The sequence below is a fragment of the Biomphalaria glabrata genome, chromosome 3, assembly GCF_947242115.1.
Source record: "Biomphalaria glabrata chromosome 3, xgBioGlab47.1, whole genome shotgun sequence".
Classification (NCBI taxonomy): Eukaryota; Metazoa; Mollusca; class Gastropoda; family Planorbidae; genus Biomphalaria; species Biomphalaria glabrata.
In genome coordinates this window covers 13,777,898-13,802,836 of record NC_074713.1, presented here as the reverse complement: position 1 = coordinate 13,802,836, position 24,939 = coordinate 13,777,898, and the positions used below count along the sequence as shown (strand labels likewise).

The following is a 24,939-nucleotide window of genomic DNA, read 5'->3' as shown; positions in this document are numbered from 1 at the left end:
TCAATGAATAATTGTGCAAAGTTTCAACTTGATCCGTGAATAGGAAATTGGAGAAAAAACATGTTCAAACGTTTTACGAGACAGACAGACAGAAAGACAGACAGACAGAGTGAGTTGATATAAGCTTTGTACAAAATAAAACAACAAAAAGGAGGGGTTTTTAAATATTGTGTATTCATTGTTTATGATAAGATAATTTTATTGGTCCCATCACTAGAAATTCAGTTTGACTACAAATTGTCCACCTCAGCATAACTACTATAACAAAAACAATAAAGATAGAGATGCAAACAACATTCACATATGATATAAGACTACTAATAAATCACGTGCTCTCTTGCTAACAAAACTATCAATAATTTTGATCCAAATCATTTTTCCACCAGCTCTTGTTCATTGGACAGAATCAGAAATTAGTGAGTCGAAAATTTGTCATCGTTGGTCTCAATTAATTCTTGATCAGCTTTAGTCTCGCATGTAGCCACACTTACCGCCATTGTCAGAATTATGCGAATCAAGATGGGGACATTCGAGACTGAATCATCTAGCTCAGTGATTCCCAAAGTGGTCCTCATATACCCCTTGGGTGTGCGACAATGTCCAAGGGATCTACGAGACGAAATGTTTGGGCCCACTGAATCTAGCGGATATTTAAAAAAAAAAACATAAAAAGCTTAACAGGTCCTTGTTTCAGAAGTTCTGAGGCTTTTGAACAAAAAACTGGAAAAAAAAACGTGTAAGAATATTTTGCTTCAGATGAACTTCGATTTTATCCATGTTGCCAGGAGCAGTGTCGAGATTTATTTCGATTCGATTATTATTTACAGATTGAAGATTTTTTTTTATAAATTTTAACTTTCTGCCCTTTGTTTAAATTTAAATTTCTAGCATCCGGTTTACATTGCTTAATGCAATCAAATACAGTAAGACAGAAAAACAAGAGAAAGAGGTATGAAGAAATGTACTGGCAATATAATAACACCTAAAGCAAAGCGTAAGAATATGACTAGAGAAAGGAAGAAATTCTTAAATAAATAGATAAAACAAACAATGTCAAAGACGCCATTTAAAAGAAAATGTTGGCAGGTAAATAATTAAAATAACTTTGTGGAACTAGCGAAAGAGTTTTCAAATTTGCTAATGCCGTGCTGAAAAGTGCACAAATATGCCACATATAACATGATTTTAAACTACTTCCCTTCCTATCAATATTTCCGCCTTCTGAACACCAGATCCACCAAAAAGCTTGCTATTTGTGAATTTGCCTCGATGTATAAAAATCTTCAATAGTGTGTACGTTCTCCACAAAAATTATGAATTTATGCCCGTTACTGTTGAGTGTGTTGTGAAAAGGAGCAATCGTTTGTGGCCCATCCTTTCCCCATTGCTCTGTCACGTACCCAATCAAAGACAATGTCTTCATAGAACTGTCGGATCTGGTCACCACTACACTATTAATTTTCAATATGAAACAAGTTATTTGGTCCCCATATAGAATCTAGATTTACAGATTCGAATGAAGAAAAAGGTGATAAGTGGAAACTGCTTCTCTCGATTCCTTCCCTTCAGATATAGGTCATGCTCTGCAGCATCCATTCAGGCATTATGCCACATTGGACGATAGTTTTGACATGGTGCCACCAAGTTGTTTAGATCAAAAAAGGTAGCCGTTGAAATCTTTGGCTGTTTTGTCTCTGTACAGGAATTCGGCCTTTGGGCTCCATAACCTTGGTCGGCAGCCAGTCTAGGAAATGGAAATATATGTATTTCACAGCCGTCTCAGACTTCTGTGCCACTGTAGACTGCATTTAGTGTAAAGAGTGGTATTGGCCTGCGCGAGCCAGTTATCACTTTAAAAATACTTAGCGCAGTTTGGAGGCAATACAGCATTTTAGAAATATGTAGGTCAGAGCAGGGGCTGCGTATCCACTGGAAATACTTTATTAATCTTCGGACTCGAAGACAAGCCTTTTATTATTATTACATCGAAGTACCCAGAGTTCAGGGTCGATCCATGTTGATTCAAATTTACGAATTCGCATTTTCTCGTTCTTTAGTTCGTAAATATGAATTTCCATTGCTCCAGTCCGCCAAACTTGAAGTGCACAACACATAGCGGGAGAGAGGGAAAAGTCAAACTTGATCAAACTATCTTCTAGATTGATTATAACAAGGTTTATAAGTAAAGGAAGATAAATCTATTATAAACATTGTCTGACTTTACATTTTCAAATTAATTCCCTTTGTTTAAAATATATTTTTTAATGTAAGGGCTTACCAGTTTTGATCGTAGGGTTTGAAATTAATTTTGATACATTAGATTTCAACAATATCGCAAAAATGAGCAAACAAATGTGCGTGTACTATTCTATTTGTTGTAGGCTTTAAATAAATTTAGAATGGCATTACTTTCTCAAGGCCTTGACTAGTAGGGTCAGCCCTAGTGATCAGCGTCATTTCTTTAGGACCCTTTCAACAGTTGAAAGAGATCATCTTTCTTTTATGCTATTAGGCTGTCCATTTCCATGTCTTTTGTGACTTTCATTCGTATGTGTTTGTCTGATTTAATAATGTATATAATAGTTTTGTAAGTATGCCCTGCACCTGCGCTTATGGTGCCCTCGAGCGCACTATTAAACTATGGATGGACTGTGAAGAGACATTATAAGACACTAGCCTGATATGACCCGTGGCCTGCGGGCGTAATTCAAATTTTACTTATCTACTGCATTGAATTTAGATCTGTCAAATGGCGAAAGCTCCCATCACATTTGTTTTTAATTTACCACGAAGATAAAACTAGAGTAGGAAAATTGGTTTACCCACTATGTTAAAAAGGTTCGTTCTTTAATTACCATTAGGTGCTTTTTGTCTATTTTTAGGACCCTCCGGTTGTGGGAGGGACATTAAACATACACAATGGACTCCGCCATGATCTAAGGAACATGTATGCCAAGTTTTATCAATATTGGTCAAACGTTTTTGATTTTTATTCGGGTCATACATACACACATAAGCCTTACTTTCTGCTTTATATTATAGATAACTCACTGTCAAAAGCGGTCATTCAAGGTAGTGTGTAGGGCGCACGAAGAGAGGGTCGTCCAAACAAAAGTTGGCTGGATAGCGTGAACGAATGGACCGGCCACTCTCTTAATATTGGACTATAAAAAGCTGCTGACCGGGGAAAGTGGAGGGATTTCATTTCGCGAACAGTCACACAACACCCCTACGACAGAAATCAAGGGACATGAAAAAGTAGGGCAGCTGAGACGGAAGCTGTAGTGTTGTTTTTTTGTGTTTTTTTTTGGAATAAAATGTGTTATTGTTTCCCATTGTTGTGTTGCTTCCTGAAATACCAGATACTGAAGTCCTTCGAAAAGCGTGTCTGCAAAGCAACCACACAATCCTGATGCAGTCCTAGCTGCAATGGGCAGGACACGTCTGCAGAATGGAAGACCGCCGCATCCCTAAACGACTCCTGTATGGCCAATTAAGGAAAGCGCTCACAATGTGGACAAAGAAAACGCTTCAAGGACATCCTCAAAGCTTCTCTAAAGGCGTTCAGCATAGACCCAGCCACCTGGGAGACAGAGGCACATGAGACAGCATCATGGCGTGAAAACTGGCACACAGATTGCTGAGGAAAAGAGAACAACGCTGGCAGAAGAAAAACGCCAGAGAAGAAAAGCAAGGCCAATGACACTAGCTCCAGCTGGAATAACCTGCCCAGTGTGCAGCCGAACATTCCGGGCTCACATAGGTCTCACCAGCCACATGAGGAGGCACAAAACCCCAGTGCAAAGCCCACAAAAGTGGTAATCTCAAACCACGATGGACGAACTATATGCTTCCTGAAATTGTACAATATATATTTGCGATCATTTTTTTAAAGAATTTTAGTTTAATCTTCAAGTTACAGGAATAGGAAGTCCGGAAGTCCCCCCGTTTTTAAATTCATCAGATACAGATGATAGTACTTATGAACCAATCGAATCATCGCTTAATCAAATAGATAAAGAAACTAATAAAGAAAACAAAAGTCCAGTCTGTGATGGTAAAATGTTTATGTGTAAAACAAGGACACGTGACAGAGATCTCAAAACAATGACACAAGTAAAAGGTTGTTTTATAAAATGTTGTAGACACACATTTGTAGAAAATGAAACAAAACCAACATTTAAAAATTATCCCAAACATTGAGCTCAAAATGTGAAAAGTGACTTCAAATAGTTCATGCATAAGAATAGGAAGAATGTCATTTGGAAATTTTAAAAATGTATTTATGTGAAGACATTGAGTCTTAGTATTATCTGTCAAACGTCAAAAACTCCAAATCATATCAGAGGGGGTTCAATGATTTTTAGATAAATTTGCATGTGTCTTAGAGTGTGTTTAAGTGTTTCTTAGAGTGTGACTAAGGGTATCTTTAAATGTGTCTAAGGGAAACATTAAAGAGTGGAGAAACTCTCCGGAGCTCTCTACTCTATAGCATTAGACTAATGGGTAGAGGTCTGAGTCACATTTCACTATCATTTTATATTTATCTTCATTGCCTGACCTACTTTCCTAGTAGTCCATATTCACTTGTAATTACAGATGTATTCGTTTGTTTTGGGGGAAAGAAAACTTTGTTCAACTACCTCTTTGTGTACTTCAAAAGTTTGGAGGTCACTCAGCAGGACATACCACCCCCCCCCTTTCCTATTCACACCACCAACACTCTCGGCTACATCATCTCCTGTTTCTAGGTTTCTTGAACAGCACAGTTCCTCTTCACATGGGGCTTCTAGGAAGTCTCCAGCACAGAGCCACATGCTATGGGAAAGTGAATTTAGTTCAACAGTGCGAGCATCCAGTATCAAGGTCAACTTCTAGAATCACCGAGCATTCAGTATCTAGGTCAACTTCTAGAATCACCGAGCATTCAGTATCTAGGTCAACTTCTAGAATCACCGAGCATTCAGTATCTAGGTCAACTTCTAGAATCACCGAACATTCAGTATCTATGTCAACTTCTAGAATCACCGAGCATTCAGTATCTAGGTCAACTTCTAGAATCACCGAGCATTCAGTATCTAGATCAACTTCTAGAATCACCGAGCATTCAGTATCTAGGTCAACTTCTAGAATCACCGAGCATTCAGTATCTAGATCAACTTCTAGAATCACCGAGCATTCAGTATCTAGGTCAACTTCTAGAATCACCTATCTCATGTACACATACAAAGGATACACCCTAGAAATATGGGCACATTACCATTGTATCACTTCATTCCCCATTGTCATTAGGCTGGACAATAATTATCAATAAGTTAAAAGAAAGTTCTTGGCAAAAAAATTTAAAAAAATTGAAATATAAAAGATTGAAAACAATGATTGTGGTAAGTCTTAAACAAAATGTAATGATGTGTAACTCTGAATAATTTGTCTGCAGAGTTATCTCCCTTCTTCCAAATTAAATATATTTATATAAATTATTTCTTGACAAAGCTTTGTTCTGTTAGTACAGTTAGTATTCATGTAAAACAATCTCCATATTTACAAATGTGATTTTAAATGTAAGCAAATTTATATTTGCATCATACTAAGTCAAACTAAATAGTGTTTTCAACACCTGGGAATGATCTAAAAGCATAAATTTAAATACATTTTTAGCACAAGTCTCTTGATTATGCGGCCATCGCTTCAATTGGACAATACAAAGATCACTGGCCTGCATTTTTCTCTCTACTAAATTGATAACAACTACAACAGGGACTCACATCACTGAATGCTGAGTGAAAACTTGAGTCAAATAATTCACAAGGATTTGAACAGAACAGCTAAACTAATTAATTTTTTTTGTAAATTGATTTGATTGTATGAACAGAAAATGCATATCAGCTTTGTACAGGCATATATATATATATTTAAACAAAAACACAGCAGTGGAATATTGAGAAGCATACAAAACAATACATCTTGCATATATCACAAAACATGGGGCATTCTCTCTTTCATTATGTAAATACGTTGTGACTGACTTTAAACTGAAACATGTCAACATGTGACCATTAAATAATAAACAAGCTCTCTATATATATGTATATACATCAATAACAAATAGACTGAAGTGTTCTCCTGTTACTTAAATTATATCACAGGCATGTCCAGTAGTATGTGAACAGCGAAGCTGGGATGAAAATGGAGACCTTCAATGAAATGTTTAAGTTTTATGGAAATTGTTTCATGTTTAAAATGTCACAGCTATGTTAACTGCTGTTTCTGTTTTGTTAACTACTGTTTATGACTGAAGGTTTAAAGAAAGAAAAAAAAAGGGGGGGGTGACCAGTAGGGAGCAGTGCAAGTTCTCTCCCATAGTCCAATAATCAATGAAAACAAAAGTTCTGCAGAAGTGATAATACAGCACCAATATACAAAAACACACACAATGCCTCTAGTGTCGTCAGCACTACTGGCTGAAACATATTTTACATAGTGTAAGAAACTAGAAAATTGCAATGTATATAAGTTCAATTTGTGGCATAGGTTAAAGAAAGGTTTCTTTCACCAGCCTTTACTGCAAGACTATTTAATCACACAACTAGAAAGCAAGTTACATTATAAGCCATTAACTTATAACCTTCTACTGCTAGTTAATATTAATACTATTATTGTTTATAGAATGATGTTATTATGGCACACATTCTGACTCATTAGTGAACATTTAACTACTCTGCCATGAGGTTTTCATACATTTTGTTACAAATGACTAGCCTGAAGACATTCTATTGATTGTGAATGTAATATTAAAAACAACAACCTCTTGAGGCCGGCATAAAATAACAAATACTCAAGCTGCAATGCTTTATCATCCAATAAAAATTAAATATAAAACATAGTTTTGGTTCAAGCATTAGGCCTCATAGTAGTATACAAGAATGTATAAATTATGCTCTAGAATTACAAGTTTGAAACAAGAAAAGATATGTCCATGTTTGTTTGATAATAACTACCCTCATTTTACCCTTTTACGTTTTGATGTGCATTAAATACTATTAACCAACTCTTAGCATTAACAATAGCACTATGATGACCCATTAACTCAAATTATATAACATTACCTTGGATACAACTTTTTAATTTCTTTTTCCTAAAACTAATAATTATGAATTTTCTTTCCTGCCATCACATTACTTAGAAAGCAATAAATAATGTATCGGGTTGGAACAAAATGACAACAATTATTGGATTTGAAGTTCATTAGATAACTACTTAATAGGTGATTACAATTTATTGAATAAACTCTGTAAATGGATATGGTATCATGTAAAAAATCTTCCTATGATTTGGTTACAATTCCAATACAGAAAGACTTTTATCCAAAGTTATTAGACTGGACAATAAAAACAAAATGCAGATTAATTTTTTAATTGTTTCAGATTTTTCAAAAGAAGTGGAAAAAAAAATTACATGGTAAGCAAAATAATCAGCAGTCATTTTTTTTTTAAATGTAAAATTGAAATGAATGTCTTCAATGAATCAGCTTAGAGCTCTTTCCAATGGTTGAAGGGATGGAAATAACAAATTATCACAACACCCATCTCACACACACTCCCATTACATAACAAAATAATAAAACTTTCCCCAAAGATTCAATGTGATAAAACAAACACAGGTGATTTACTTGAAACTTAATAAATAATTCAAATATGCAAATAAACGGCAGTGAAAAATGTGTGTTCGAAGACAGTCTTTAGAACGTGAACTAAAAAAAAATGTTGAAAAAGCCTGCAAGTTTATGCAGTAATGGAACACTTACTTAAAAATTAAAAAACACTAAAACTGAGGAAAAGTTAAATAATTACTTTTAACCAAATTTCTAGTATGATCATTTAAAAAAAACATTATGATATCACTACAATATTAATAAGAAATAATAATTATAAAAGCTACTTTTTCTTGTGTAAAAAAACTAAAAAAAACTAGACAACATAAATGAAAGCAAGATATATATATATCACCAAACATAAATTTCTATTTCTAAGTAACCCTGTGAGATTTTAACTCTACAAGCACGCTTCCTCATAACACATAAAATCGACTGTTGGTGGAAGAACAACATACCAATACAAGAGTTAACAATTCAAACAGATATCAAAGGTTTGTGCCGAAGTCCTGGCGACAGCTGTGCTGACCCTTCCTGAGAAAAATTGTTACCCTTGCCATGGTCTTTGCTGGTATCCACATCTATATCTGTACGGGCCTTATTGACCACTGGATTCTGTGCATAAAGGTACGTGGCTGCACTCACAATGAAAATGGCCAGAACTGTGTACAGATCGACTGGAATGCCGAAAATCAACCAGCACAGCACAGCTGTGAACATAAGCTCCAGAGCGCTGGCAAATGTCTTTAGTATGGAGTTGAGGCTGCGCAAGAACAAGCTGGTGACAATGCCTATGGCAGCGTTGTTGATAATGATGGCTAAAACGTTAACCTGCAGGATTGACATCACACTTTCAGAGTAGAATGCTGGGATAAATTCTCCTAAATAGTGAGAAAAAAAAATGTTATTACCAAATAGACTAATTACAATCCTTTTTTTTAAATTTAAAAAGTCAAAATTAATGCAGATAGTGAAGTAAGCGCCAGCTGATTAACGAAACCACCACGAATCTACTTTCACCCTAAAATGCTGTGTGGACCCAGAAACATTGAATGAAATGTACATTACATAGCTAAATGTCTTAAATTCAAATAGAACTCTGTATACCAGTTTTTGAGATAGGAGGTAACAGTTTGAATCTTAAAAAAAAAAAACAACTTTTTTTTCTTATCAATTGGCCAAATTTATAAACACTGAGTCAAAACCTTGTTATTTGAAAATTTAAAAAACAATAGAAAAACACGAATTTAAATTAAAAAAAAAGATTTGAAATATGAATTGAAGATTTATATGTAATACATATGTAATACATACAAAGCAGCTTATTCCTAAATGTAATAAGACATCCGTAACTTTAAATCAACTTAATAAAAATCTCACCTCTAAATGCTAAAATTAATACATTGCAAATGATGGAGTTTAAGTACATAAAAACATTGGCCATCATGATGTGGACATCAGCCCCAGTGTCTTTCAATAAGAACTCATTGTACACACCAGCAAAACAGGAAGAGAACACCTGGAGAAATTGTTAAATCAAGATTTTCTATGATTATATTTTTGTGGACTTTGTTCTATATCTGAAATGTGACTTTAGGTAATCTTTGTGATACAAGGTAACTTATCTTAGATGTGTGGAGTGATAGTTTTCTGGATGTACAAACATTGTTCTGAACTTGATTTGATACTTAAAGGATGTTAATTTATCCCAAAAAAAAACTTTCTCATATCATAAAACATGCTTTTTGTTTTGAGAATATTTATAATTTTCTTTATGGCTCAACAGTTTGGACACCAAGGAGTAAAGAAAGGATCACTCTTTTATTTCTGCAGGTCGGACTAGAGTTACCCCATGAAAAAATAAAGAGGTGGGGGAGAACAAGAAGTATTCACCCATCACTGAATAGCAGGGCCAGACTTAACCATTGTGACCAAGAAGTCATGGAAAGATCACTCTTTTATTTATTTCTACCCCAAGTAACTTTAGTGGCAAAAAAAAAAAGGGGGGGGGGGGGGAGAACAAGTAATCTACTCTGTATTTGCCCGTCATTAAATAGTACTCAATGGATTTCACGGGGCCAAGTTTGGGTAGGGATATGGATAATACATGAAAATTAAGAGTTTGTATTAGAAAATAAATTCATCTTTGCATTTAGTCATTCTTTACTACATACAGAATTACTTTAAGAGCCTTGCGTGTAGCGAAGTCATACAGCATATCATAAAAATTCTATATCCTACATAGATCACGCTCAATAGCAATAATTACCAAATGTTTAAATCAATCTAAGAGAATATTTGACTTCAAGTAATTCTTCATTAGTTTGAGGTGAGAGAAGCTTCTTTCACCAAATTCCACAATTACGGGTATTGCATAATGCCTTTTTTTTAACACGAGTAGGATTGTTTTCCATATTGAATGACACCCCAAAATGACAATTTTTGTCTATATATTTCAGGAGATTTTTATGAGTTTTCAAAAGATTTTAATAATTTCCTGAGATTTCCAGAACCTTTTTGGTATATTTTGCAATTTCAGGAGGTTTCCAGGAGCTCCTAGTAAATCAGGTGGCCACGGAAAATTGATAAGTTATAAAATGGTTTAATTTAATAATTTAAACCTAGAATTAGCACGGGTCCTATGCATAGGTTGCAATGGCCTAAGGCCGGTTCTGCAAAATAGTGGGTCGACTAGTTCTGCAAGTAGATATGATGACAACATTAAAAAAAAACATTATGTAAGAATATTAAAACCAAGCCATCTTAATAGTGCTTAGGATAGCTTCATAGACAGATAATAGATCATAAACACACATAAAAATGTTTAATTGAAAGCTACCTGAAACATAATGAACAGCAGGTGTATGTCCAGATAGTCAACAAAGGAAGAGGCGGTGGAGGACATAGCCTGGGCACTGGATACATCATGGCGAACTTCTTTAATGATACATCCAAGAGTTAAAATGAGCAGGGAAGCCCACTGTATACGACTCAGCTGCTTCTTGAAAATCAGCTAAACAGGAAAAAGAGGACATTTTGTTTTGCATGTTGAAATAAATGACAAGCTCCTTCATTCTCAATAAGAAATTTTGAGCCTAAATATTTCATTTATAGAATAAGGCATTGTCTTTAATTCTGAATTTATGATGAGTGCAGTATTTCATTCGACCCTGTAAACCCAGTTTCGACCTGCATATTTTGCCACACTTAATGCAGACAAAGCCATTATCAGCTGGGGCACTATTTAACTATTTTTAAAAATAGAATACAGAATGTAAAGAAGTGTGCTAGATGACAAAGATGTGTTAGAACTACATATTAGTCATTTCCAGTTGCCCCAACAACAACAAAAATGAGCTATAACCATTTTTTTAAATTCAATATAACAGATGAGGCCATTTGCATGGTACTTGTATTTTTTTAACTGGACGATTGTTTCCTAGTTGCAATAAACAAAATAAAACCATAGAAATCAGATTCTGAGTCTTTAGCAATAAAAGATCATAAAAAACAATAGGAGTAAAGCTCAGGTCACAATGTCAAAAAGTGCCATATATTATTATCAATAATCATTTCCCTAAAAGTATTGTTAATCAGTTCTTTCCTCTAGCAAAGTTCGAATAGGACTTTCTTAGGTTGTGCCCTATATACAGCAACTAAATCATGGAAAGGAAATTGAAAGAAATAGCAATCAACTTCAACTATCCCATCAGCACAGGCAAAAGATTGACTAAAAAAATAAATTCTTAAGAAGTAAGTTTTGGTGATGTGTGCTTGCTACCAAATTATTAAGGACAAAACAATTGTTTCCCTATATATAGCTTTTCCACACATTTCTTTGGCCCATTGTTAATAAGGGTGTCGTGTAGCCAGCACAATGACCAACCACCTTTACATTTCCCAACTTGAACTAAAGTCAGGTACACATTAGATCTGGTAGACGCAGAGGTGCTCTAAAGATCCCAAAATTAAAAATGCAAGTCTTTACCCAGGATTCAAACTTGGGATTTGTCGGTTTGGAAGCCAAGCTCTTTACCCCTCAGCCACAGTGTCTCCCCTCTGGAACACTATATACACACAAATCCCAGCTAATGATATGAATTACTGTAATTACATAGTCAAAAAGACCAATTTTCAGTACTCAATAGATCATCTTTTCAAGAGCTATTTCATCTCTAGTCTACAAAGTCTTTATTCTAAAACAGAAATGTACAACTATCACATCACAGCTACATAAGACATAGTGATGACCTCCTATGTGACACAGAAATGAAGAATTTTATGATATACCTTGGATCTGGATGAATTTGTTTCACTTAGAAAATGATTTTAAAAGTATATATGCCTGCTTCAGTATATAGCTTTTTTTTTTTTAAAGTATGTATGAAATGTAAGTATCCTTAAAATGAAAACACCTTGTGGTCAAACCCATTTTTTAATTTTGGCCATACCCCCCCCCCCTCCCGTCAGAGATCAAGAATATAATTGCAAGCAAAAAAACTTGAAGAAAAGTTCTGACTAGCAAGAGAATGGCTTGGATATAAACAAAAATACATAGCAACTATGCTAAAGCAGCACAACCACAGCATCACAATCCTGTATCTACCTGAAATATGACACCAGTCACCACCACTCTGAACTGGAGCAGTAAGTAGTAGGTTGTTGGGTCATACGCTGACAGGTTCACAAACTGAAGATTGTTATACAGGCAGTATAAGGCAGCAGGTATAAAGTATAAGATGAGCACTGTGGACAAAAAAGGAACAAACTAAACTTTACTTCACTGTATGTCTTGTCATATAAGGTTGATACAACTGAAACATTTAATAAAAGTAACTTTGTATAACAACATATTTTTTTATTAAAAAGCTTATACCAACTCTGTCTGTCTGCAAAGTAAAAAGTTTGTACACATTATTTCTCCCATACCAATATCGGATTAAGCTGAAATTTTGCACAATTATTTCTTTTACCTAACAACACAAGAATCAATTTTTTAAAATTAACCAATTAGTTAATTAACTATTGGTAATTTATTATTTTGTCTGGTATCTTGAATAAGGGAAAGAAATCATACTTGACAGAGGAGGTGGTATAAGTTGAATTAGTCCCCTTGAGGAATCGAGCCCTGAGTGAATTTTTTTAAATGCATTTAAAAACATCATGTAAACATTATACCCCCTTCTTTCCCATCCTGTTTTACAACTGGTTCAGACAAGTGATATAGGATCATAGCGCATTGAGAAAGCTAAAAGCTAAATAAAAACAATTGGTAAAAATATTTATAATCGCACAGATTTATATGTCTAGGTCAATCATATTCATAGAATTCCAGGACTTATCCAAACTAACTGATCCAATTACACTTAATATAAGCTTTTTTTTTTAAGCTTTTAGACAAGGTCAGATGTGGATATCTGCTTAGCTATCTTTCAAAGGGGCTAAAAGGTGAATCCAAATTTGAGCTGAGCTGTGTTTGCTGAATGCCTAAAGGCAGCACAGAAACCTTTACCCAGATACCCCCTCCTTCCAATGTCCACTCAAGAGATTGGACTGTAGCCCAATGAACATGCTTTTCGTTTGAAAGATGCGCTAGACAAAAGCATTTTTTTATGTGAACATCTAGTTATTATCTGTAAATCTACTGAGATCAGTCGTATAGTGCATTGGGATGTTTTGTATATTCAACTTACATTTGAAACTATTTCTATTAGCAATATGTGGGATGCGTGGTCGAGAGGCTTGGCTACATATGAAGGGGGCTCGAGGTTCGACAACCAACTCGAGCAGAGTTGTGTTTACTGAGAGCCTTAAGGCAGCTTGGAAAAACCTTCTCCCAGATACCCCCTCCCACCACCGGTCCACAAATGAGATTGGACCATAGCGCTCTGAGCATGCTATAAGCATGAACGTAGAGCTATATAAAAGCTATAATTTATTTATTAAAATTGTGAAGTCAAAGTCAAATTGATTTGTTGACAAACTACGCCTAGTCAATCTGCCTGTTAGGACATTTAATTACACTGCTATATAAAATTCTACAAGAAAACAATGTAAAATGTAAAGAAAACAAAAATACCTTTCCTATGCTTGACAAGATCTTCAAATAAAGATTTAAATGAGTGACTGAAAAAAAAAAACTTTATAAATGACACTATTGTGAAAAGTGTTAAAGTAAAGTCATTCTTCATATTCAAACAACAAAGCTAATCATATATATCATCATCACTCCTTTGAGTTCCTCATGGAACATAGGGCCTTATCATATATATATACATTTGTAATTAGAATAAATTGATAACGTAATAGCAACGTTATCTAAAACATTGAAGGATAATGTAAGAAAAAAGAAGGTACTAAATACTTAATAAAATGAGTCAAAAGTTTGTGGGAGGGAGGATGGAGTTTAAATTCAGCAACTGAAAGACATCCACTGAAGGACATCTATTGAAGGACATCCACTTAAGGACATCTATTGAAGGACATCCACTGAAGGACATCTATTGAAGGACATCCACTGAAGGACATCTACTGAAGAAATCCACTAAAGGACATCCACTGAAGGACATCTATTGAAGGACATCCACTGAAGGACATCTACTGCAGAAATCCACTAAAGGACATCTACTGAAGGACATCCACTGAAGGACATCTATTGAAGGACATCCACTGAAGGACATCTACTGAAGAAATCCACTAAAGGACATCCACTGAAGTACATCCACTGAACTACATCCCAGAATCTAATGGGTATGTGGAATTAAGAAGTAGGAATCGGGAGGGGGGGGGGGAGTTGTTGATCATTGTGCTGGCCATGTGACACTTAGCCACAAAAACAATACAGCCTCATGCACTTCTTGTAGAGCTATTACAGAACAGATCAATTCTACAACCTCTTTTCATTGCCAGTGAGATCAAAACTAAATTTACATAGGTGTCATTTTATACATGAACTTTTTTCCTAATTATTTTATAAGATACATGCTTAAATCCCCACACCCTACACCTAAAAAAAACAGTCCTACATACAATCTCTGATTATTCTTCAGCTTTTCAGTTCTTTATAGGACTCTTTATCTCTTTGATGCTGGAGCCTATTTTTCAGCATTACATGCTGTGCATCAAATGCTCAAATAATATTTTGGCAGAAATGCACACACACACACATTTTAATGTTCCACTAACATAATTTAATTCCATGAATTATAATATGTTATGTTGAATAAGAATGGCCTGCTTATATTGATGTACAAAACACATACACATACATCTGCCCAAAGAATTCTAGTACAATTTTTCTCACACCTCCTCCCTCGGTCACCAACACACACACACAAAAAAGTAATTCTACATACAATTACTGACTTTTCTTTAGCTTCATAATTCAATATCAAGTATTTCATAAGCTCTATGTTGCTATTTGGCCAGACCCTTTGTTGTTGCCATTTTGGCATTGTAAAACTGTCACTCATGAATTCTATGATCTTTTGTTGTTTTACCTCCACCCTCAACATTCTAATACTAAAGTTATTCCTGCAGTTCATTTTGTTTTTATACATTTTGACACACAACAAATATTCAGTCCATGTTGGCTTCATATGACCAAAACATTCCATGTCTACAAAAGCAAGCTATGCACGAGGCAATGCTATTGAATGTTTCACACAAAAACGGTCATACTTTAAAACAGAAGGAAGTATATATATCTTTTGATAAGCCAGCTTTAAAATAAACATACTGGGTCCAAATTGTAATAAAAAAATGTTTTGGGTAAATTTAACAACTGCGGTTTCGATCATGAAAATATCTTAGTTGTTGTAGAAGCTGTCACAGTCTTAGTTGACATTGCATGATCTAAAGTTCATGTCATGTTAAGAGTTTAAAAGACACGTGGAATTCCTGATGTAGAAAACAGGAAGTAGAATGAATAAAGTTGACTTTGAGTTCAGTCAAGTCAGTAAGGTCTTGCTCCCGGTCCAGGAAGGTTGGACGTTGCTTCCTGGACTGGTGTATATATATGTATATAGCATGAAAGTCGATGGACTAGTGATTGTTGATTAATAATATTTGACAGTTGCTTTCATTATGTGCTTATTGAGTATTAAAGTATTATTCGTATTTCAATGGACATCTATAGTTGAAGCTCCAGTGACACTAGTAGTAATTGTTCTTATTGTTACCCGCTGAGATGCGGACGTGATTAGTAACTACCCGCTGTTATGCGGATAGGATTGTTTATTATTTCTTGACTTGTAGCACTAACAAGGAGTGCAGTGTATTATTATTATTGTAGTAAAATAAACTTCATATTTGTCTGCTGAAACGGACTTAGGTCAGTTTTATACTATTTGTCTTGTCACGTGTCAAGAGCACCTCAGGAAGCATTACACGACATTCGCATTCTGCAACCATACACCATTAAACCTGTCATTTACAGAAGCAAGGAAAGTAATAACAGGTTAAATTTTCTTATTTTTTTCGTTCACCACATGAGGGAGAATTAGTGATAGATGAATAGTGAGTGAGTCAGGGTCCTTAGGAATATATTATAGATATAAGTAAGCATATTGGAATTCTTGCCTTACTTACTCTTTGATAAATATGACAGCTGCTGCTACCAACTTGAGCACCTCTGTCAAAAGAACCACAGTGACTGTGTTGTAACTGTATTTGTTATCTTTGGATTTACTAGCTGTAACTAATATACCTGAGACAAAAGCAAAAATTATTATAATTAGCATTATTACATTAATATAAAAAAAAAATCAAGAACATATAACTTTATAACAAGTCTATTAAACAAAAAGAAATTAAATAAATCATATCTACAACACACTTTTATATATCTATATATATTCAAGTTAAAAAAAAATTACTCCTTCCAAACCTTGTGATCTATAAAGCAGATGATGTAAAGATCATCTGTTTCTATGGCCGTCGGTTAACGAGGGTGGCCATTACAATGACCAACCACCTTTACTTTTCTTAACCAATGTCAGGTATGTACCCATTAGAGGTGGGGTGGATGCAAGGGCAACCTCAAAATCATGAAATTCAAAATGTCAGTCTTCAACAAGTTTCGAGCCTGAGAGCCCTGAGTATGGAAGCCAAGTTCTTTACCACTTTACTACCATGCCTCCATATAGTTTCAAACTTACCCATAATCCTATGGCTAATGTATATAGGGGATAAAACAATACAGCAAGGCACTGAATCTTAAACTGCTTTGTTTGAAACAACAGATGATGTAAAATAATGTCAATAGGTAACCTTTTTTTTTTGTCTTCTTTTACAACTTTTGGATGTTTTTTTTTCAGAATCGAACATTATTACACCTAGCCCAAAGCTCCTGCAGGAACACAGGCAGCAGGAAAGGTTCAAACTCATGATCATACAGACCACAGTCCAGAGCGCATACCACAAAACCAGGTTTACATTTTTGGGTGGTCAAAGAGCATATATTAGGTGATTAATAATTTTGTGTAGAATTAAGGTTACCAATGTATATCCTTAAGTACCAATCTTTATAGGCTCAAAACAAAAAGAGGTTGGCAGTACAAAAATTAGCAAGGACTGATGAGGCTTTTAAAAAAAAAAGAATTTGTCACATCCATTTTTAACATTTACCTGAGGGTATTTAGAAAACCATTTGGGAGAACTCAAAATTGATTTTAAATAAAAAAAAAAATATTTTATCTTTATTCTAAATACAAGCACAAACTCACAAAATAGTAATAGCCAATAGCCCCTTCATTTATCTTAGTTCTTTTTTTTTTTTCATTTTTAGAAAACATTTCATATTACAAACTAAAAATATGCAAATTCTAGATCATGCATGCAATTTGCACTAGAATGACAAGAAATTTTGTGCTATTTTGTCAGAGCGGGAAAGAAAAAAAAAAACAGTGGAAAAATATTATTACAAGAATTATTTTCCCAATGTTTAAAAAGTTGAGAAATGCAGTGAAAGTGAAACAAAAAATCACAGTTAACTAAATAGATGTTACTAATCACAGATCAGCAAAGCTATGTTAGGGTTAGGCCTCCACAAATGTAAGCAAGAAAAGATGGAGCAAGTCAGATTTATTTATGTTGTTAAGTTTTATGGTGTGCAATTTTTTTTATGACTTTGTACCTAATCAATAGCACAGAGGAGTAAAAATCTATAAAGACATCAGCTATGTCTTGAGTAATGTTAAAGGCTATGTAGTAAAGTGACTGGGATTTTTAATAGGATTATAAGACACAAGACATAACAGCAGTTATCATTGAACTGGCAACACAAAACTTTCAGTAACAATTGGTTCAGAAACATCACCCATTATCTTAATATAAGAAATGTATCTATTAGGAGCTGTGTAGATTTGAATTGGATATTATTCTAAGATCTGATCCTGAACCATTAGACTGGTCAGGTTACTTGAACTGTCTCAGGCCTGCAAAGAATATGGGCGAACTATTAGAATGAAGAAAACACATATGATGATACAATACCACCCTCTATCTTCATGGATGAAAACAAAGTAAATGCCTGTACATGAATTCTGCTACCTGGGATCCACAATACAGATCACTTGATAGTTTGTCAACATTCTGTTGTTAACGCTTGAGGTGACATATGGCCAAGCAATCAATAACCCATTAAAAGTAAAAACAGGTGCACTGATCACAGCCAATAATTGAGAACTAAAAAAAAAAGGTGCTGAGCCACACATCTAGCTGTCAACCATAATTAATTTATCTAGTCAACAGCTTATTGGCCTCTTTGCATGGCTTCCTTTTTTTTTCTTAAATATAAAACACACTTTGTACTTTTTTTTTTTTGGTCCATGGTTTTGTTTTATCCAATGTTCATTAGTATTAAAAGTTTCATTTGCTTAAATCAGAAAGCTTGTAATAATGGATTAAGTGTATAAATTCAAAAGAATTTTCAATTATTATTTATTTTCAGTATTAAAAAGGTCTATTTGCATGATGGGCACTAAAATGACTCTCCTTTTGGTATTTCAGAATTCTAAACATTTTTTTTTTCAAAATTAATTGAGAATTAGGCCAAAGTTAAATAGAAACAAACTTAAAACCTGAAGCATTTTCTTACTACAACTCAAAAATAAATCAATGCTTAAGTTTTTCTTGATATAAAATTGATTCAACTATACATGAGCTTATCTTCAATCTTGTTTAACTTTGCAGAACACAGGCAAATTTTAATCAATGCAGTATTCTAAGCTGAAAGATTATTTTCAGAGTGGCAACATTTGTGTTAAAAGGAAGTAAGCCTATCTATACATCATGAACTGATTTTTATGATGCAAATAGTAGCTTAATCATTACACTATACCCTGCAATGTTCTCTGAAGCCTAAAACTGAGAATAAAAGTTCTTAAAGATGAGAAAGCTTAACAACCAATTTATGTCTAAGGATTTTTTTTTTTTAGAATTTTGCATGAAAATCATGTTTGTAACAGAAAAATATTAGTTGCAAGAGCTTCAACAGAAAAATAATGTAAATCAATTAGTTTCAAGGTAGATGGTGCTTTGCAATATAAACACTAGGCAAATCCTGTACTACTTGGTAAACACTAAACTATTCAATGTGAGATACTGCAGAGAACGTTACCAATGAAACTAAACACAACACATTTACTCTCGCACTTAAATTTCAAAGAATGACAAGCAAGTAAACGCATTAATTTACTTTCATTTAATAGGTTTTCTACAGTTGGATAGCATTTTGTTCAATCAATTCAAAACAGAACATTAGTATCCTAGAATAACATTGGTGTCCAATACTTATAAACCTCCTCAATAGGTCTTTCTACACTTTTCATAAAAGGTTTATACAGGCTTTGATTATAATTTTATTTTTTTGGACAAAAGTGACTGAGCAGAATACAAGGGGGAGACAACTGAATTTTTGTTTTTTTAATGCAAAAGGAAGCAGACCAATATAGTGTTGTTGGAATATATATTTATATATTTATAGTAGGAAGCATAGTCAAGAGGCAAGGGACGCTAGAACTTTGCTTGGCTTGGCTACCTATGAAGGGGGCTCGGGGTTCGACACCCGACTTGAGCAGAGTTGTGTTTACTGAGCGCCTAAAGGCAGCATGGAAAAACCTTCTCCTAGATACCCCCTACCTCCACTGGTCCACAAATGAGATTGGACCATAGCGCTCTGAGCATATTTTAAATAGGAGTATGGGTTTTATTGAAGAAATAAGAAAGTTAAAACCATACTGGCTGTAAAATAATATTGTTCATCTAGAAGCCTAGAAATTTACCAATCACAAATCCTGCAGATTTCCCAGTCCTAAAGCACAAGGATGGGTGCACCAATCGCAAAAAAAAATCCATTCAAATTCAATAAAACAAAATAAACCATCACACTTTTTTGTCTCTTTAAATGTCACATGATCAAAACCGTAGGGGTAGAGGAACTTAAAAAACAGCCATTTTATGAATAAGTTGCAAGGAATAAAATGCCTAATTATGAAAGATAACATTTCCTATCCAAGCGAGATTAACAAATTGAGCACTGAATACTCTCTGGAGGAAGAAAAGTGCATCTTTTTTTTTAATCGGGTTAGAAAAGAAACTTTAATCTAGAGTACAAATAGAAAGCAAAGGGCTTGGAAATTCACATTGGGTTTCTGGAGACATACACATATGTTTGCAAAACCTGATGATGAAGTTTGATGATTATTATGATCTACTATAAAGAGGTTTTGAATAATGGTATTTAGATAACATTACACTGTACACTCCATAAGTGTTATTTATTAAAACCTAGCTGCCAGAATGAAGGGTGCAACATTTCTGAATGCCTATACCTCAAAAAACTTAGTAGATAATTCTTCCCCTGCTACTCTACCAGAGATGACCTCCAATTGGTAACAAGACTGGAAGGATTAGTCCTCCCTAGGAGCCTTGTGCTACTCTACCAGAACTGTTAGTTGTATACTTTTTTAATGGGCTCAATGCAAAGAAGAAACAATGGAAAAGCTTTGACAAGAGATGGCATACCAGCAATAAACAAAAGTTTCCACAGATCAGATAGCATACTGACATAGGCTGAATGAAGCCCCAGGGCTGTATTTTGAGTATCAATGTTAATGTGAACTTCACCTGTAAGGCTAAAAACATTCTTTTACCCAACCCTTTTACCCAGTTTAAAGCCTCCCAACAGATGGCTTTGACGATAAAAAATGTAAACCAAACTACAGTCACCAAATTCCAGGAGCATAGCAAAGAGGAGTTTTGAGGTAAACAAAAGGAAAAGCAAAGCTACAAATACTAAATTTCATGAGTGTAAGCACAGGGGGCTTTGTGATTACCCTTCCCTCCTCCAATAAACAGTAAATCTATAGTTATAGTTGCTGGGCTCCATCAATAAAGTGCAATGAATAGCAGATTTGGTTTTTGACTTACAATTTTTTATCAGAAGAGTATCAGGATAATGCACTGTAGATATCTCAGAATATGCACCTTTTTTTTACTTAATTTTAAATACCGGAAATAATGCATGAGCGTAGCCAAAAGAGTTTTGAATTTTAATTTTTTTTTTAACTAAAGAAACAAGAAAAATATAACAAAATTTTTTTTAAAAGACAATAATCCATTATTAAACTTAAAATACAAAATACAGTTCCTTGAGGTACACCTGAGTTTACTGTTATTGGTGTTGATTTAGAGCCATTTATTATTACAGTGTTCTCTCCCTATCAGAAAATCTTTAATCCACTTTAATGCAATGGACCCTCAATACCAAAATATTGTTATAACCTTGACATGTAAACCGCCATCCAAGATAGTGTAGAAGGTGCACACTATTAGACACTAGACTAAGAAGGATGTTGACATTACAGAGAGGAGAGAATGATTTCCGCCCAAGTCTAGATCCGATATGAAGATGCTGTGTTCAAGGCAGATGTCCTATGTGTTTGTCATGTCTCCATGTAAATAAACATGTATATCTCGTTGAGTTGCCTACTTTAAGTTATTACAATATTTTAATTTTTTAAGCAAACTATGGTGGTGAACTTTGTCAAAAGCTTTGGAAAAATCTAGTAAGATAGCATCTATTTGCTCACTATTATCTACACCTTTTGAAAAATCATCAATTAGTCCTATTAGTTGTGTTTCACATGATCGATATTTCCTAAAGCCATGTTGGTATGGAGTAAGGATGTTGTATGTTTGTCTAAGTTGTTTATGATGTTGCTACATATTATGTGTTCTAGGATTTTACATGTGATGCTGGTAAGTGATACTGATCTGTAGTTTCCTGGGTCAGATTTTTCTCCTTGGTACTCTGCCCTGGTTAAGAGATGCCTGAAAAAGTATTTTGAACACTGGTGCTAGCTCATTGCTTAGTTCTTTGAGTAAGCTAGCTGGAATACCATCAGGTCCAGATGCTTTACTCTGTTTGATGTTGGATAATAGTTTTTGGATTCCCTTTTCTTGTACATCTATATCTCCTATGTTGTCTACTTGGTTCAAATTAAGTAATATGTCTTTGTCTCCCGGGGCTGAGAATGCTGATGCAAAGTATTTATTTAGGATGCTTGCTTTAGTTTCATTAATACATAATAACTTATCTTCTCCTTTTAATGGTGCTATGCCTGTTATTTCCATTTTCTTAGACATGTATGACCATAGGTTTTTGTTGTTATCTTTAGATATTACATTGTTTATGTATTCACTCTGAAGCTGTCTCCTTACTTTTTGGGTTAGGTGTTTAATTTTTATATACTTTTTATAAACTCTTTCTGCCTTAGTTTCTTTCAATTTTCTATATAGGTTTTCCTTTTGTTTGCAAAGCTTCTTTAATCTATTATTAAACCATCACAAACCAAGAGATTAGAGACAGCGTTACTGCAGTGATGACCTGCTAACTATAACAAAAAAAAACGCAAGCTAAAATCTATGGCCATATTACAAGGTCTTCAGGGTTCGCAGAGACCTTAACCTTCAGTGAACAGTATCAGGAAAAAGAAGAAGAAGCAGACAGAAAGCAATGGGAAGACAACATAAAAGAATGGACGGGCCTGCCATTGAAAGAGGTTCTAACTAAGGCAAAAGACAAAGAAGAATGGAGAAAGACAGCCAACAAATCTTGCATGGTGCCCCAATGCCCTATGGTCCAACAGACTAAGGTACAAAGGGATAGGATAGGTAAAGTTTTTTTTTTAATCTACACTCATTTTGATTTCTACTCTACTACTTCGCCTTTGTAAATAAGGCAAAAAACAAACCCCATTTGGGCAGTTGTTTGAGACAAACATCTATAAAAAAGCTAACAAGATCCTCGAAATAAAGAATCACCCTTTGTGTCAGGATTTTGTGATTTTACCACCACAAAAGAGATACAAGACACAGATAGCAAAAAAAAACAGACACAAACACTCTTTTGTTCCCCTGGCAATCAAATCATTAAATAAGAACAATCTGGTATAAACTTTGTCACATGTAAATTATGAGTGAGTCTGGTGTGAATGTACATTTTGGTTTCTTATAGTTATAATGTTTTTTGTTTGGTGTAATGCACAAATTGTAAGACAAATTTCCTTACGGATAATAAAGATTATTATTATTATTAGTAGTAGTAGTACAGACTCTAGATCAGTGTTTCTCAACCTTTTTTGTCTGGCGGCACAGTAAAAAAACTACAAAAATCTCGCTGCACACCACGAAGAGCAACAGTTGTTTTTTTAAAAAAAGATTTTACCTGTTTTTAAGTATTACATTTAATGTGAAGGGTGTGCCTCTTTTTGAGAGCAAATGCGATCTAATCGAGGCTCCAGGGTCGACAAACAAACTCGCATTTCATCGTCTATTGTAAGAAGTCTCTCTCTTTTATTAGATTTGAGTTCAGTCAGTGCTGAAAATCTAAACTCACAAAACCATGAAGATGCAAATGGAAGAATTATTTTGATTGCTTTTAAACTGATTGCAGGATACAATTGAAATCCAAAAGACATCTAGGCTTTTCTCGGCAAAACTTGACTTAAGAACTGCATCGTTTTTTTTTTAAATCAATGCGCTGCTCTTCTTCTTCAGTTGTAAGATTTGTAGCTTCCTTGTTCCCAAATGGATAGCTGACCCATCCATACACATTACTTCCAACTGTTGGAAAGTAATGCTCTAGAATTTACTTTGGTGATTTCTTTAGTTGAAGCACATTCATTGTAAGTAGGAAAGCAGTTGAAGACTCCTTTCGAGATCTTACTTTGCCACAAAGACAATTTTTCACCAAATGACTTCAGTTTTGAAGATGCAGTGATGATGGTTTCTGATGGTACTTGAAGACTAAAATTCAATGAATTTAATTTGTCAAATAAATCAGAGAGAAATGTCACCTTAACCCACCAGATCTCGTCATGAATAGAAAATCCAAAGTCTTTTTTTTTTAGCCTCCAAGAATGAAATAAGCTCAGCCTTGAGTTGGACGACACGCTTTAATACTTTTTACCTATTCAAGAACTGCTGTGCGTCTGCTAAGGCGGACAACTTTTAGTCATTATAATAATATATGTATTGTGGACAATTCCATAACCTGAATAGCTAACACCCCTTTCCGTCATAATGGAGCGACCCACTACCATTGTAAGTGGGAATGTCATTGCAACGTAAAATAAACATTTAATAGTAGGCAGACCTGGGTAACGCTGCAGGTGTGGCGTTCTGAAAACTCCCGCGGCACACCTGCAAATCTTCAGCAGCACACTAGTGTGCCGTGGCACACAGTTTGAGAAACACTGCTCTAGATCATAGTAGATCTAGATTAGATATCATAGATCTAATCAAAAAATTGACAAACAATGCCGACAATGGTGTTATGTAGATAATAGATCATCATCATCTAGACAAGTAGTAGTGTTGATGGAACATGGAACTGGTCTGTAACTGTTACTACTTATTACTAGTCTAGACTAGTGTAAGTATAAAGTAACTTTAAGACTAGACACTAGACTAGTTTAAGTAAACTTTAAGTTTGAAGTAAGTAAGTTTAAGTTTAAGTCAATTAAGTGTTACTTTTACTAATTTTACCTTGATTTATAAATAAACCCATGTATGATATAAAGACAACAAAGCTTAGCTTTGTGGGAAAGAGATCTGCAGAAAATATTCCCATTTTCGAAGAGCTAATGCCTGTCAAGAACTCAGCGATCTAGGCCTGTTTGGATCTAGACTAGTTAATTAGATCCAGATCTAGATCTAAATTTGAAGAAAAAAAATAGAGGTTGCCAAGAAGCTACTCTAAGGGCTTGGCGAAAAAAGTGCTC

At 34.5% G+C, this 24,939-nt stretch overlaps 1 protein-coding gene across 1 annotated transcript; it reads right to left on the bottom strand.

The window, feature by feature from the left end:
• Positions 1–4,050: 4,050 nt before the first annotated feature.
• On the bottom strand, positions 4,051–24,930 carry LOC106057110 (UDP-galactose transporter senju-like). Its single transcript, XM_056023554.1, has 7 exons — positions 24,704–24,930; positions 16,241–16,358; positions 13,731–13,777; positions 12,258–12,397; positions 10,491–10,664; positions 9,032–9,170; positions 4,051–8,532 (listed from the first exon to the last, which is right to left on the bottom strand). The coding sequence occupies exons 1-7, from the start codon at positions 24,786–24,788 to the stop codon at positions 8,129–8,131; spliced, it is 1,107 nt and encodes a 368-aa protein (XP_055879529.1). The 5' UTR covers positions 24,789–24,930; the 3' UTR covers positions 4,051–8,128.
• Between the last annotated feature and the right edge of the window lie 9 nt (positions 24,931–24,939).

What these genes read in the sequence shown, in the direction of transcription:
- LOC106057110 (XM_056023554.1), bottom strand. Translation starts at nt 24,788, where the DNA reads ATGGGAATATTTTCTGCAGATCTCTTTCCCACAAAGCTAAGCTTTGTT. An exon ending in TGACTGGTGTCATATTTCAG is followed by an intron (nt 10,665 to 12,257) that starts GTAGATACAGGA and finishes TTTCCTGTTTAG; the next exon opens with CTGATTTTCAAGAAGCAGCT. An exon ending in TGCTGTTCATTATGTTTCAG is followed by an intron (nt 9,171 to 10,490) that starts GTAGCTTTCAAT and finishes CAATTTCTCCAG; the next exon opens with GTGTTCTCTTCCTGTTTTGC.